Below are 15,637 nucleotides of genomic sequence, written 5' to 3'. Positions count from 1 at the left end.
ATCCAGTACCTCATTTCAAATCCAGACCAGACTAACAGGAATAGTCATCATCCAACTGTGAAATGCTGTATGAAGTGAATTTGAGAATACTTCAAGACAATTGCAGGTGAAGGAAAGTTCATGTCACCAGCCTCTCACTGAAATAACAGGATACCTATTGTGCAGAACCTAGCTATCAAAATGACACTCTGCAGAAGATGGTGGATCTTCTATCTCTTCAGTGCTGTGCATAGTTGTTAATGTTTGAAGTGTCAAAAGGAACTTTACACTGCTTGTTCTTTATCTCGAACTACTTGAATAAAGCAGTGTTGAAGCAGCTGCTGCTTACGTAGCTCATCTTTACTTACCTAGGAGTGCTTTGTGCTTGTTTCAGATGCTATTGTTACGTTTCTGTTTGTGTAAATTCAATTTATTGTACCATTACCAATTCTGATCTAAGTTGCTGCCCCCATCGCCTCCCACCTCGCCTTCCCAAAGCCTGCCAACTATCTGTAACTTCGGCTGTTTCTAAAGCACTCTATCTCTCTGCACGTCTATTTCTGACCTTTGCTTTCTTGGCACGAAGCTCTGGAATTCCTTTCTCAACTTTTTCTGCTTCTCTACCTCTCTTCCTTTTGAAGGTACTCCTTAAAATCTGCCTTGTCATCTGTTCACTTCCTTTTGTGGCTAGGTGTCAGCTTTTATTTGCTAATGTTCCATTGAGGTGTTTTGGGCATTTTGCTAAGTTAGAGGTGTAGCATAAATGTAAATTGTCATAAATTTACCACTGAGAAAACTGCATACAGCTTCTTTGCATGGCAGGGATTGAAAGAGGCAGATCATTTTGGCAATGGTTTTTACCAGATAAGACCTGGCACTGTAATGTGTTTTTTGCAGTTACTTTTCAAAAATAAAACTGAAATTGTTTGCTGGGGTTATGAAAATTGATCGTTTTTTTAAAAATTTCAGATATCTGCAATGAGATCAATGAAGAAGTTGAAATTGCTTATCCCATTACTTGTGGCGAGAGCAAAGCTATTCTCTTGTGGAAGAAGTTTGTTTGTCCTGGTATAAACGTGAAATGTGTAAAGGTATGATAAAGCTAAAAGCGTTCTAGCTTTAACTGTTCTGAACTTGTTAAATTTGCTACTTATTATCTAGTTGAGTCAGGCAGACCACAGAAGTCTCATTTGATTTCTGGCTAACGCAGTGTTGGCAGACATCATATGAGTTGGCCATTGTGATACTTCAATTGCTCTAAGCCCCCTGTGTTCAGGAGGGCGAAAATCAGACTGGGCTGCTGCTCTGGCTGTTATTTCTACGTGTGAGAGAGTGAGAAAGAGAGAGAGATGTGGTTCTATTGTATTGCTTTTAAAGTTATAATTATCTGCTACTGTCGTGGTACACAAATCCTTCATCAGTCCCTTGTCCCTTATGCAGCACACAACGGTACGGACATTCCCCAGCACGAGTCAGTGCCTCAGTTTCATCACTCTTGCCTCAGAAGATGCTTCACCTGAATTTTGATAGAATGGGATATTTCTGTTTTTGTATTTGTGTATGCATGTGTGTGATATGCTGGTACTCTTAGACATCTCTTTGCCACTTAGTATATGACCAAAGATGTCTATATTTTCAGCTCTGGCTGACAGAATAATTGGATTTTCCTTTTTTTTTTAGTTTAATGATCAGCTCATAAGCCCAAAGCAGTTTGTACACTTGGCAGGGAAGTCTACACTGAAAGACTGGAAGCGGGCAATTCGAATAGGAGGTATAATGTTGAGGTTGGTACCAATTTTCCAGGATTGCTGGTTTTTAATCTCAATTGTGTGATCTTGAACCCAGGATGATGCTGTCTCTGTACTTTGTTTTGTTAAAATACTTTTCTGCCTTGATATCCAGCTTTCTGGAGTCACTGTCTGCTAACTCTTGATCTGTCTGTCATGGCAAGCTTTTTCATTTCATTTGCAATCATTTGTCATCTCCCTACATAAAAATACTCTGAATCCATCCTTTTAATCTAATTTTCCCATTTCTAATGAACTACTGAATCTGAGGCCACAAGATCCCAGGTTTGGTTCCTAAGCTGTGGTTGATGAGCTGAGGTTCCTCTTTGGTCATCCTGCAGAATTTATAATCCTTTTGAACCCTGCTGTCTGCAATTTGCAACTAAGTTCACAGTCTTGGCTGACACCCAGTGCAGCACTTGAGTCCTGAACTTTAGCTGAGCTGGATATCAGATGAGATGTGGAACGAAGGCCTTGTCTGTCATTCTAGGTAGGCAAAAAGATCAATGGGACTGTTTTGTCTAAAAGGAAGGTGTCTTTCCCTAGTATCCTTGTCAAAATTTATCCCCTGACCAACAACATGGAAAGTAGGTTTATCCTCATTACCTTGTGTGCAAATTGGCTACCCACTTTTTCATCACAACATCAATAACAGGAATTCAGAGGTGTTGATGCTGTACTCTAATCTTTTAACATTGGTGTTTTTTAGAATATTGAACCTATTCAGCTAGGTTTATTTTATTTAAAATATTCAAATTTATTAGTTTTAATTTCAGTTTACTAATAATTAAATATTACTAATTGGTAAACATAAATTAGTTTTGGATTGTACACTTCTGATGTTTTCATGAGCATAAAAAAAGCCAAGGCTCCTTGCAAGTAATGTGTTTCTAAAATTCTGCTGTCTCAGTTTTCCCTGCCAGCTCCCACACTCCTTTCCTAAATCAAGTTGTGTATCCTGCTTAATTGGGAGTGGCTGCCACTGAGCATGATACTGACATGTTGGTTGGCACTTCAGTGTATGTAGTATTATAAAGTCCTAGTCATAGTCTTGCACCATGAAAACAGACCCGTCGATCAAACTCATCTGGGCCAACCAGACATCATAATCTGACCTAGTCCCATTTGCCAGCATTTGACCGACATCCCACTAAACCCTTCCTATTCACATACCATCCAGATGTATTTTGAATGTTGCAATTGTACCCGTCTCCTCCACTTCCACTGGCAGTTCATTCCATATATGCACCTGCTGTCTATGTGAAAAGATTACCTCTCGGATCCTTTTTTAAATCTTCCCCTTTTGCTTTAAACCAGTGTGTCGTGCACCCACACCAAACAATCCAACCCAATCCTAGGAAAAAGACCTTGGCAATTAAACTTAGTTATGCCCCTCATTTTATAAATCTCCAGAAGGCCACCCCTCAATCTCTAGCACTCTGAGGAAGGCCCCAGCCTGTTCTCCAACCGTCCCGTTCCCCCCCCCCCCCCCCCCCCCAGCCCAGATACACCACCTACTCTGGTGTCAACTGCAAACTTACTAACCATTACTCTTATTAGATTAGATTCCCTACCATGCGGAAACAGGTCCTTCAGCCCAACAAGTCCACACAGACCCTCCAAAGAGTAACCCACCCAGACCAATTCCCCTACTCCCTATTAATGCACCTATCACTATGGGCAATTTAGCATGGCCACTTCACCTGACCTGCACATCTTTGGATTGTGGGAGGAAACCGAAGTACCTGGAGGAAACCCACGTAGACACGGGGAGAATGTGCAAACTCCACACAGACAATCACCCAAGGTTGGAATTGAACCCGGGTCCCTGGCGCTGTGAGGCAGCCGTACTAACCACTGAGCCACCGTGCCGCCCCGTTGCTCACATCCAAATCATTTATATAAATGACGAAAAGCAGTGGACCCACCACTGATCCTTGTGGCACACCATTGGTCACAGGCCTCCAGTCCAAAAAGGTCCCTCCTCCATCATCTCCTACCTTCAAACCAATTTGTATCCAGTTGGCTAGCTCCCTTGGATCCCATGTGATCTAACCTTAGTAACGAATGCCACGCAGAACCTTGTTAAACACATTGCTGAAGTCCATATAGACAGCTTCTACTGTTCTGCCTTCTTCAGTCTTCTTTGTCACCTCTTCAAAAAAAAACGTAAGTTAGTGACACCTGACTTCTCACCCACAAGCCATATTGACTATCCCTAATCAGTCGTGCCTTTCCAAATGCATGTAAATCCTGTCCCTCAGAATCCTGTCAAGAACTTACCCATCACTCAATGGTCTATAGTTCTCTGGCTTTTCCTTACAGCCTTTCTTAAATAATGGCACCCCATTAGCCACCCTTCAGTCTTCCAGCATGTTACCCATGACTATCAGTGATACAAATATCTCAGCAAAGGACTCAGCAATGTCTTTGTTAGCTTCCCACATAATTCTAGGAAACACCTGATCAGGTCCTGGGGATTTCTCTACCTTAATGCATTTTAAGACCTCCAGCACCCCACCTCTTCTGTAACATAAACTCTTTTCAAGACATCTCTAATTCCCCAAGTTCCCTAGCCTCTGTCTTTTTCCAGAATAAATATTGACACATAATGTTTTATAATGTCGCTGATCTCCTGTGGCTCTAAACACAGGAGGCTTTGTTGATCTTCATTCTTGAAGATCCAGCTTTACAGCATTTACCCGTGTTATTGGCATTACCTTTGTAGACGTTTTGGAGGTTTACTCGCCCATGATTCAGAATTCCAAGATTTATTTCTTGCCATGTGTGGGGGATAATGTTTGGGGAATTGAGCATCCCTACAGACAAGTAGAATGGTTGTGATAGTAGTGGCATACAGGTGAGGTGCCGGAAGACTGGAGGTTGGCAAACGTGGTGCCACTGTTTAAGAAGGGCGGTAAAGACAAGCCAGGGAACTATAGAGCGGTGAGCCTGACCTTGGTGGTGGGCAAGTTGTTGGAGGGAATCTTGAGGGACAGGGTGTACATGTATTTGGAAAGGCAAGGACTGATTCGGGATAGTCAACATGGCTTTGTGCATGGGAAATCATGTCTCACAAACTTGATTGAGTTTTTTGAAGAAGTAACAAAGAAGATTGATGAGGGCAGAGCAGTAGATGTGATCTATATGGACTTCAGTAAGGCGTTCGACAAGGTTCCCCAATGGGAGACTGATTAGCAAGGTTAGATCTCATGGAATACAGGGAGAACGAGCCACTTGGATACAGAACTGGCTCAAAAGTAGAGGGTGGTGGTGGAGGGTTGTTTTTCAGACTGGAGCATAAGAGGTACAGTTAATAGGTTTGCAGAGGACACCAAAATTGGAGGTGTAGTGGACAGTGAAGAGGGTTACCTCAGACTACAACAGGATCTGGACCAGATGGGCCAATGAGCTAAGAAGTGGCAGATGGAGTTTAATTCTGATAAATGGGAAGTGCTGCATTTTGGGAAAGCAAATCTTAGCAGGACTTATACACTTAATGGTAAGGTCCTAGGGAGTGTTGCTGAACAAAGAGACCTTGGAGTGCAGGTTCATAGTTCCTTGAAAGTGGAGTCGCAGGTAGATAGGATTGTGAAGAAGGCGTATGCTTTCCTTTCTTGGTCAGAGTATTGAGTACAGGAGTTGGGAGGTCATGTTGCAGCTGTACAGGACATGGGTTAGGCCACTGTTGGAATATTGTGTGCAATTCTGGTCTCCTTCCTATCGGAAAGATGTTGTGAAACCTGAAAGCGTTCAGAAAAGATTTACAAGGATGTTTCCAGGGTAGGAGGTTCTGAGCTACAGGATAGGCTGAACAGGCTGGGGCTGTTTTCCCTGGAGCGTCGGAGGCTGAGGGGTGACCTTATAGAGGTTTACAAAATTGAGGGGCATGGATAGGATAAATAGACAAAGTCTTTTCCCTGGGGTCGGGGAGTCCAGAACTAGAGGGCATAGGTTTAGGGTGAGAGGGGAAAGATATAAAAGAGACCTAAGAGGCAACCTTTTCACGTAGAGGGTGGTACGTGTATGGAATGAGCTGCCAGAGGATGTGGTGGGGGTTGGTACAATTGCAACATTTAAGAGGCATTTGGATGGGTAAAAGTATAGGAAGGGTTTGGAGGGAGATGGGCGGGTGCTGGCAGGTGGGACTAGATTGGGTTGGGATATCTGGTCGGCATGGACGGGTTGGACCAAAGGGTCTGTTTCCATGCTGTACATCTCTCTGACTCTGTGTGCACAGCTGTTTGTTTGTCTGATGTTGTGGCATCTGCCCTGCAACATAACTGAGCACAGGACGTTTAGCTAATTCAAGCAGGAAGTTGCATATGGAATATTATGTAGAAAAATGTCAGGTTATCAATGTTTGTAGTAGGAGCAGATGTGCAGAATATTTTTTAAATGGTAAGAGGTTGGAAGGCGTAGATGTACAAAAGAATTTGGATGCCGTTATCGATTTAGCTCTGGATGATTAAATTGAGGTGCAACAAGTTATTAGGAAAGCTCATAGAAGATTAGTCTTTATTGCAAGAGAGTGAGAGTACAGGAGTGGTGAAGTTTTGCTTCAATTGTGTAAGAGTGTAGATGGACCATATCTAGAGTAATGCACAATTTTGGTTTCCTTGTCTCAGGAACGATATTGCAATAAAGGAAGTGCAATGAAGATTCACCCAGATATGTTCCCAGATGATGGGACTTTGATCAGTGGTGAGCCTTTAACATAAGCATAAAGTGGCTGAGCTTCCACAGGATGTAGATTCTGGTTGCCAGTGGCATTGGGGGGCGATGTGAGTAAAAGATATTGAGGTGTTTGATCAGCCATGATCTCTTTAAATAGAAGGGCATGATCACTGGGCTGAATGGCCAACTGCTCCCCTATGTAGAAGTAGAAGTTCCCTATTTGAAGCAACCAATTGAGTATTAGCTGTGAAACGTTGTTGGGTTCGCTTTTTGTTTGTGGTGCAGTGCTGAGCTGCAATAGTCCAAACACTGACAACCATCTACATTCACACTTGGAACAATGACGAACTGCATTGGTAATGTGAGGCATTGCCACTGTATGCTTTATGTAACAGTGCCTCCAGGCAACAGGTTTTGAGAGAACCTTAAAGAAGAAATTCCAGTGGAGCATCACAGTTTGCTGAAGTGATGTTACTGTGGACTGGAAACACTTGGCTTTCTATTTTATTATCTGCTATCTTTTAAATTGAAGATCAAGGCTAAGATGCACAGTGCAGGGCACTTCTAATGTTGGTAAAGATTTTTTTTTAAACTTAGGAGTTAGTAGTGGAGTGACATTGTTTTTATTCAAATTGTGAATTTTTGGAAGGGTATTTCCACAGCTTTGAAGTCCTGAGAAAGCTTGCGAGATAACCAGAGCCTTCTGCTTTTTAAAAAATAAATTGAGAAGAAAACCCTTCCAGTTGATGTATGGAGGCTGGGGCTGCTGACTGTCATTTTATAAAAAGCAAAGAAACTATTTGGCCTTTGTTGCGTATGCTGGCTGATAAAAAGAAGAGGAGAAATGAAACTAAATTGTGTATCTGAATGTGGACAACGTTCATAAAGCACATTGAAGTGAATAAATGTATAGTGTGATCACCATTGTGGAGACATGGATGCTGATGACACAGAAGGAATTCAAAATATTGAGGTGTATATGACATTCAAAAGGAAAAAGAAGCTAGATAAATGTGGATAGATAGCACCCCTAATCGAAGACACTATTGATGCAATAGTTAAGGTTGATTCTGGTTCAGGATATCAGGATGTTGAATCTGTTTGGGTGAAGTTGAGCAAACTTTGGGGAGTGGGAATTATCTGCAGGTTCCTGAATGGTAACCATGATGTAAGATGAAGTGTACAAGAAGAAACCTTAAACGTTTTTGATTAAAAAGATGGCATTAATCACAAAGTATTTAAGACTATTACAAACTAGAAAAAAATTAGACAATAATAGTACTCAGTGAGGAGTTCATAGCTTGTGAGAGTGATTATTGGAGCAGAATTGTCTGGAAATGACCGTAGAGCAGACTATACTAGATTTGATATTGTGTGATGTTACAGAATTAACGATCTCAGTAAAGGTATGTCTGGGTAACAGGTGATGACAAAATTCAATCATATTCCCTTTCAACAGGGCGAACAATGGGTCTAAAATGAGTACGAAAGCTGAGCTAGCTGAAGTGAACTGGATGTACAGGTGGAAATAGATCTATAGAAAAGCAGTGGTCGACATTTAAAGGGATATTTCAGAGTACTCAATAAGTACATTCCTACTGTAAACAAAAGATCCAAGGGAGGGTCAGTAACTGAAGAAGTTGAGGCATAAAGCATATATTTGTGAAAAGATGCATGACTGATCAGAATACACAAAGGGAGAATCAGTAAAAGGTTAATCAAGACAAATAAATTAAACATAAGAAGCTAACTAGAAATCATAGAGCTGTACAATATGGAAACAGACTCTTCGGTCCCACTCATCCATGCCAACCGGATATCCGAAACTAATCTAGTCCCAGAAACAAATAATTTCTACAGCTATCTTAAAAAGGACAGAAGTAAATACAATGAATGGTCCTGTAGAGGGTGATAAAGAAATGGTGTATGTAATCAATATTTTGATTTCGTCTTCACTTGAGAGTGAAGTAGTTGATTTAAAGTATGAGAGTTTTGTTTTAAATCCCTAGATTCTGGCAAGGTTCCATCAAACTGGAAAATAGTAAATCAGCCACCTTATTCAAAAACGGAAGAAGGCATGAAACTGTAGACCAGTCAGCTTAAGGTCTGATGTTAGTCAGCCTTGAAGGAAATTCGAACTGAGAACTTGGAAAAGCTCATGGTAATTGGTAAGAGTCAGCAGGGCTTTGTGAAAAGGAAATTGTCGAACCAATTTATTGTAATTCTTTTAATAAGTAATGTGCACTGTGGATAAAAGAGACCCTGCTGACATACTATAGTCGGATTTCCAGAAGTCATTTGACAAGGAGCAGCACAAAATAGTATTGCATAAACTAGGAGCTCACGATGTAAGGAGTAATATGCCAACAGAGATAGAAGATTGGTTAATAGAAAATCCTGTGCAGAAATGGGCAATTTTCAGATTGGCACATTGTGATGTGTTATCCCATGAGTCTGAACTGGTCCCTTGACTTTTTACAAGTTATATTGATGAATTTGCAGATAATGTAAAGATAAGTACAAAAGTATGTTGCGAAGAGTGACAATAAGAATGCAGGTGACTATAGATACATTGAGTAAATGGGTAAAAATTTGGCAGACTGACTAATTTGGAGAAAAAAAGTGAAGTTATTCACTCTAGCAGGAGAATTTTAAAAATGTGTTATTTAAAGGAGAAAAACTGCAGACTTCCAAACTGCAGTGGGATTTTAGGTGTTCTGGTTGTGCATGAATCTCAAAGATAGTATGCAGATACAGCAGTCAATCATTGCGACTAATGGAATTCTATCCTTTATTACGAAAGGAATTGCATACAGAAGTAAAGAGTTATGTTTTGGTTAGACAAGGCATTGGTGAGACCATGTGTTAAATATCACATGCATTTTTGATCTCATTATTTAAGGAATAATTGCATGGAAATGGTTCATGTGTACTAGATTGACACCAGGAATCAGTAGTTGCTTTGCAAGAAAATATTGGACAAATTGACTTGTTTCCACCAGAGCTGAGAAAAAGTGAAAGGTGACTTGATTGAAATATACAAGGTCTTGACTGAGAAGGTGGGTTCAAAAGGTTATTTCCTTTTGACGGTGTGTCCAGAACTGGTGGATATTGTTTTAAAATTAAATCTTATCCTTTCAGAGCAAAGATGTGTTTTTTTCTCTTAGAGGGTTGTCTGTCTTTGGAACTCTCTGATGGTCATGGAGTCATTCAAGATCTTTATGGCAGAAGTAGATGGGTTTCCTTGTTTCGCAGCAATCTCCTATTGACTGAAGTAGATGGAAATTTGAAACACACACGGAACAGCCACAACCTTATTGAATGGTGGAGCAGGCCTACTTCTTCAAATCAATAAGTTCAATTAGTCTCACTTTTCCAGCTATTTCTCTGTAGCTCCGCAACTTGTGCACCAAGTTTTCTTTTGAAAGTTGCAATTCAATTGCTTCCATTATCCATAAAATTTATTTTCCTGGAGTGAAAAACAATAAATTCTAGCTCTGCACAAAGTCCACAGCAGGAAAGACTGCAAATGGCGTTTCAATGACACACTTCACCCAGTCTGCAAGAGTGTTAGGTTATGGTATCATGTCAAGTAACCTTGGAGTGTATTATATGTACCACTAAAGGATTGTCTTTGGATGCACTTACTTGCAGGAAAATGATGGACTCTGGGCAGTTGGATTTCTATCAACACGATAAAGTTTGTACCAATACCTGCCGCAGCACCAAATTTGACCTTCTAATCAGCAGTGCCAGGGCGCCAGTTCCGAGCCAGCAGAGCAATGTGATACAGACCCCTACCTCCATAGATGGTGAGTGCAATGTCACAGATGGAGGGATACTATTGAGAGGTGGCGTGGCAGTGGGGGTGTATCTAAAGACATGGACGGTTGTGGTTTCATAATTGTTGCTTACACGAGAGTTGTAAGGTTTGCACTTTATGCTTGCTGTATTTATTTGGATTTACTCCAATGTCAGAATTTGTAAATTGTAGTATAAACTGCCCCTGAAATGGGGACAAAGTTCAGTAAATTTTTCAGGTGAAATTCTTCACAAAATTTTCTTGGAGTACTGATTTATTGATGTGTGCATTGTGACTTCTCATATTTTTGGCAGGAGCAGTTTTTCTTTATTTCTCTTTCATGGTATAGCATAGTGTTTTCATTACAGGGCTAATCAATAGAATTTGAGTACAAAACCTAGCAGGATAGCTTAAGAAATTGAATCTCTTTTTGGTCATCAGTAAATCTAACAGAAGCTGATAGATTGTTTTATTAAAAACCCAACTGGTTCATTGCCATATTTGAGGGGGAGGAAGCCTTTACCCAATCCAGCTTACAAATAAATATAGTACAGCACTAAATTCGTTGACTTTAACTCGTTTCTGACGTAACAAATCATTCAGGGGCAATGAGAGATGGGTAATGTTTGCAGAACCTGTGAGAATGACTGACTGTTTATTGAACAGCCAAGTGGTATTGGAGACATGTTGAGAGTTTTGTTTTCCTGTGATTCATTTCATGGAATGGGAGTGTTGCTGGTTAGGCTATTTTATTGCCTGAGCCTAATTGCCTTTGGTAGGGTGATGCTGAACCTTGAATCATTGCATTGAATGTTGTGAAGGTACATGCATTGTTGGTAAAGAAAAGATTTTGGCCCAGCAGTAATAAAGAAACAGCAAGATTTCCAAAACTGAGCCATGGGTAACTTGAATATGGCAGTGTTCTCGTGCTCCTGCTGTCCTTGTCCTTCAAGGTGTTAGAAATTATTGGTTTAAGAAGTTGCTGCAATGCATGTTATAGGTCTACACGCTGTGGCCACAGCTTGCCACTTGTGGAAAATGGAATGTATAAGGTGGTGGACAGATTGTCAATCAAGTTGCTTTGATTCAAGTGATGTCAAGCTGTTCAATGTTGTTCGAGCTGAATTTATCCAACCAAATAGAAAATATTCTAAATTTGCACATGGAAAGACTTGGGGATACTCTGGTCACTGAGGAATACTAAATGTTTGACCTGCTCTCGTAGCCAAAGTATTTATACGACTGGTTCAGTTCTGATCCCTGATGCTATAGGATGTTGAAGCTAACGGAAGTGTTCAACAGTGGTAAAACTATAGAATGTCAAGATGTGATGAGATTCTCTTAAACATGCTTGCGAGGTTATCACCTGCATACCACTTCAGAGCCCAGGCTTGAATGTTGAACTAACTTTGCTAATTTTGACAAGAGACTAATTTCAGTAATAAGTTGTAGATGAACACTTTGCAATCATCAGGGACAGTCACACTTTTGACCTTTTATGATGGAAGAATCTGAAGATGTTAGGCCTAGGACACAACCTGAGGACTCCCAGATTGAAGAACACCTGAATCAATGTCCTGGGGCTGGGACCAATGCCCTTCAGCAACTATAACTGCTTTTCTTTGTGTTAGTTATGATTCCTTCCAGTGGATATATTTTCCCTTGGTTCTCATTAATTTAAATGTTGATGGGTCTCTTTGATTCATTTTTGAACAAATGCTGTCTTCAAGCACAGTCATTCTCATCTCATCTCTGGAATTTAGTTCTTTTGTCTGTCCTTGTCAAGGCTGTCATGACGTTTGGGGTTCTGATGAAATCCAAATTGAGTATTGGTGAATAAATACTACTTGCTCCGTTGGTTATACCTCACTTGGATGATTGAGAGTAGTCGGAGCAATAATTGACCAGATTGAATTTGTCCTCCTTTTTACGGACAGGGCATAGCTAGGCACGTTTCTGCTTGGTCAGAGAACTGTTAATATCATAACTCTACAAGTCTAGTTTGGCTAAGGTTGCAACTAATCCTGGAGCACAAGTGTTCATTATTACAGCAAGCATTTTGTCACCTCCCAGAGCTTTGATAAATCCAGTATGATCAGTTATTACATGATTTCACATGAACTAAACTGAACTGGCTGAAAAATCTTATGTGATTCTGGAGACTTCAGCTGATTGGCTGAGATAGATCATCCATTTAATTGAAGATGGTTATGGTTGTTGGGCCTTCAGCCTTGTCTTCTATACTCCTGGTGGATTCAGCCATCAATAAGGATTTCTCCCTACTATTTCCTAAGGTTAGTTGTTTAGTTATCCACCATCAGGACAGATGTGGCAGATTGTATTTCTTTTATCTGAGCCCTTTACAGGTTAGTATAACTCTTTGTTTCTGCTGTTTAGTGTGTATGTAATCTTGTGCTGTAGCTTCACCATAATGCAATTTAATTTTGGGTGTGTTCGATACTGCACCTGGTATGTTCTCAATTATCTTGGAAACATGGTCAGTTCCTTTGCTTGGTAGTAGTAGAGTGAGATAGTTTAGGATGTGGTGAAATATAGTCCTACTGATGGCATGCAGCACCTCCATGGATGTCTAGTTTTTGTATGCTCGTTTTTTTCCCCTGAATATTTAATTTTCTTGATGGTAGTAGTAATCAGCACTGTGCGGGGGTTGTTCCCATTGTAAAAATGAGATTTTATCTCAACTCGGACTGTGCTTGTTCTCACCAGGCTTTCTTGGACAGATACATATAAAACAGTGATGAGGATGAAGTCACAGGGTTTTCCCTTTTTTTTTGGTTTTATTAGCATCTGCCACAGGACTAAGCTGGCAAGCTTTGTACTTCAGGATTGTACAATGATGTAGCAATGATGCTACTATCCATTTTTCATGTATAAAGATGTTCATGGAGCCTATGGAATCACCTCTATGCCAGATTTGGTAAACATAACAGATCTTTCTTCCTGAAAGAACATTGGTGAACCAGCTGGATATTAATGGTATTCTGGTAGTTTCAGGATGTCTGTAACTGATACCAGCTGCTTATTCCAGATTTGTTTTGTTAACTAAGCTTAAATCCCTCAGTTATTGTCGTGAAATTTGAACTTGTCTCTTTCTCATCAATTTAGCCTGCTGAATGGCTATGCCCACAAAATAACCATTCTGCACCCATGCTCCTCTGATCGGTGAAGCCATAGCATAATCAGATTTTCTGCATTTGGCATTATTAGACAGATTATATTGTTTCAGGGCAGAGCGGCCCCCTGGATTTTGCAGGTATTTGTGTTTCCACCTTGCTGACCTTCCCCCATGTGAAGTCAGCATGTTTTATATCCTTTTGTAGGCTGGAATATTTAACTCAGTTAGTAAAGGGCTACCTGGTCTTAGTGTTTTTAAATTCAAGCACTTTGAGGCTCAGTGACACCCACCCCTCCCCAAGAGTTTCAATGAAGTGAGAGACTGTGTGTTCTAACTGAACAAAAAAAAAGGTTTTTGCTTGAGGACTGTTATGGACCAGACTAAATCCCTTCAAAATACGTGAAGATACATTTTTCTTATTTTAAAGGTAGTTGTAAGGTGTTGCACTCCAGATGCAACTTGATTGGTCAAATTACGTGACTTTAAGCAAAACAGTTTATTTTTGCACCACAGTTAAAATACACATAAAAGAAAAGAAAAGAATTGGCTTAATTGTAACTATTGAAATGCTTACCAAAATGTGTTAACTGCTAATTAATTGTTCCAATATGGTAGCATCACAAACACGCCGATGGCAAAGGCAAATTCAGTCAAATAGATTCTTACGTGCAAGAAGAGAACACAGCTTTTAGCTGTGACAGGATTTAAGAGCTTCCACATCCAGCTTCAAGACCCCAGCAACTACAAAAAGCTAAAACTAAAATCCCTGGTTCTGTGGGAGCTTGACCCCATCCATTCAAACTGCTTCTATTGTTCCAACTTCTAAGAAAAACTAAAGGTCACACAGACTTTATTTTATTGGCTTTGCAGCAGCACGCTCAACATGTCTGACTCAACTTTTCTTCATAAAGAAAACCAAAATACACTTATTAAAGCCATTGTATCATCACAGGACTGTCTGTTAATTTTACAGGCAATGGGACCCACATAACTGTGTCTGAAGAAAATACTGAAGAATGCATTGAGTGGAGTCCAGCTCTGACTACAGTTGCTGTTACTACAGAGGACTTAAACAGGAAAGATGGAGAAGAGATCTCTGGTGAGTTCAATGAGCCTTTTCTGAGCTCCAGTTAAACAGAAACCTCTGTCAGAAAGTTGGAACTTCGAGCTGGCATGCAGTTACCTGTAGCCTATGTAATTATGCAAATACTTTGTTCTTTAAAATTAAAATTCAGTACAATAAAATATTTAACAACTTTTTCTGTTTATATGTCCCAGTGAAGAAGAACAATTCTTGGAAGAGGATAAACCAACCGTGGTTAACCAAGAAAGTTTAGAATTAAATTGTAAAAAAATTAGCATTAAATGTGGTTAAGATTACTGGCAAGTCAGAGGTTTGGGAAAGATTTAAAAACAAACAAAGCATGACTTTTTTTAAAAAGTAGAGGAAGAGAATAAAGTTTGAGGGTAAATTGGAGAATGGAACTAACAAATGGCAAAAGAGTTGAATAAATAGTTCACATCAGTTTTCACAGGACAAGACCTAGTATTCCAAAAATATTAATAAAAGGCAAAAGAGGAAGAGGAAGCAAATACAATAATTATCACTAGAGAAATGATACTCATGAAATGATAGGTGCAAAAGGCTGATGTGTCGTTGAGACCTAGTTAGTTATGTTTGAGGATAATAAAGGAAGTAAGTGGCTATAGACATAGTGGATGCACTGATACTAATCTGCATATGCTTGGGTTCTCAAATTCCCAGAGGATTGGAAAACTGCTAAAGTAACACCCTTCAAGAAGGAAAGAGGAACTGATAATAAACTGCTAACAATAGGCCCAGCTAGTCAAACATTTGTCATTGGGAAAGTGTTAGTCTGTTATAACGAATGTAAGAAAACTCTTAGAAATCTATAAAATAATCAAACAAAGTCAACATGACTTAATGAAGGGAAAATCATGCCTGACAAACTTATTAAATATTGAACGCTTTTTAGAAATTATCACTTAATAATAGAAGAGCCCATGTTGTTGAAGGTAGTATATTAGCATGGATAAGGAATTGGCCATCTATTAGAAAACACAAAATTGGGATGCGGGGAACATTTTCAGAATGTCAAGGGCCACAGTAATCCATGCTGGGCTACAATTATTTACAATATATGTTAACGACTTGAATGAGGAGAGTGGATATACCGTAGTTAAGTGCGTCCATTACGCCTAATTCCCTTATTGATTACAAATCAGTCTACCTCA

The 15,637-nt window shown here is 39.9% G+C and overlaps 1 protein-coding gene across 2 annotated transcripts in view; it reads left to right on the top strand.

Annotated features, from left to right (window-relative positions):
- LOC122563597 (glucocorticoid modulatory element-binding protein 1-like) overlaps positions 1–15,637 on the top strand; it is a 45,161-nt gene that overhangs the window by 15,882 nt on the left and 13,642 nt on the right. For both annotated transcript variants that reach the window (XM_043717524.2, XM_087976792.1), the window contains exons 3-6: positions 949–1,070; positions 1,660–1,763; positions 10,098–10,255; positions 14,355–14,480. In XM_043717524.2, the coding sequence (XP_043573459.1) occupies positions 949–1,070; positions 1,660–1,763; positions 10,098–10,255; positions 14,355–14,480 (510 nt within the window). The remainder of the gene's footprint in view (positions 1–948; positions 1,071–1,659; positions 1,764–10,097; positions 10,256–14,354; positions 14,481–15,637) is intronic.

The sequence above is a fragment of the Chiloscyllium plagiosum genome, unplaced genomic scaffold, assembly GCF_037043375.1.
Source record: "Chiloscyllium plagiosum isolate Xiang-an unplaced genomic scaffold, Cpla_swu_hap1 HiC_scaffold_30, whole genome shotgun sequence".
Classification (NCBI taxonomy): domain Eukaryota; kingdom Metazoa; phylum Chordata; class Chondrichthyes; order Orectolobiformes; family Hemiscylliidae; genus Chiloscyllium; species Chiloscyllium plagiosum.
The sequence above is the reverse complement of the archived record's forward strand: the minus strand, read 5'-3'. Positions and strand labels throughout refer to the sequence as shown.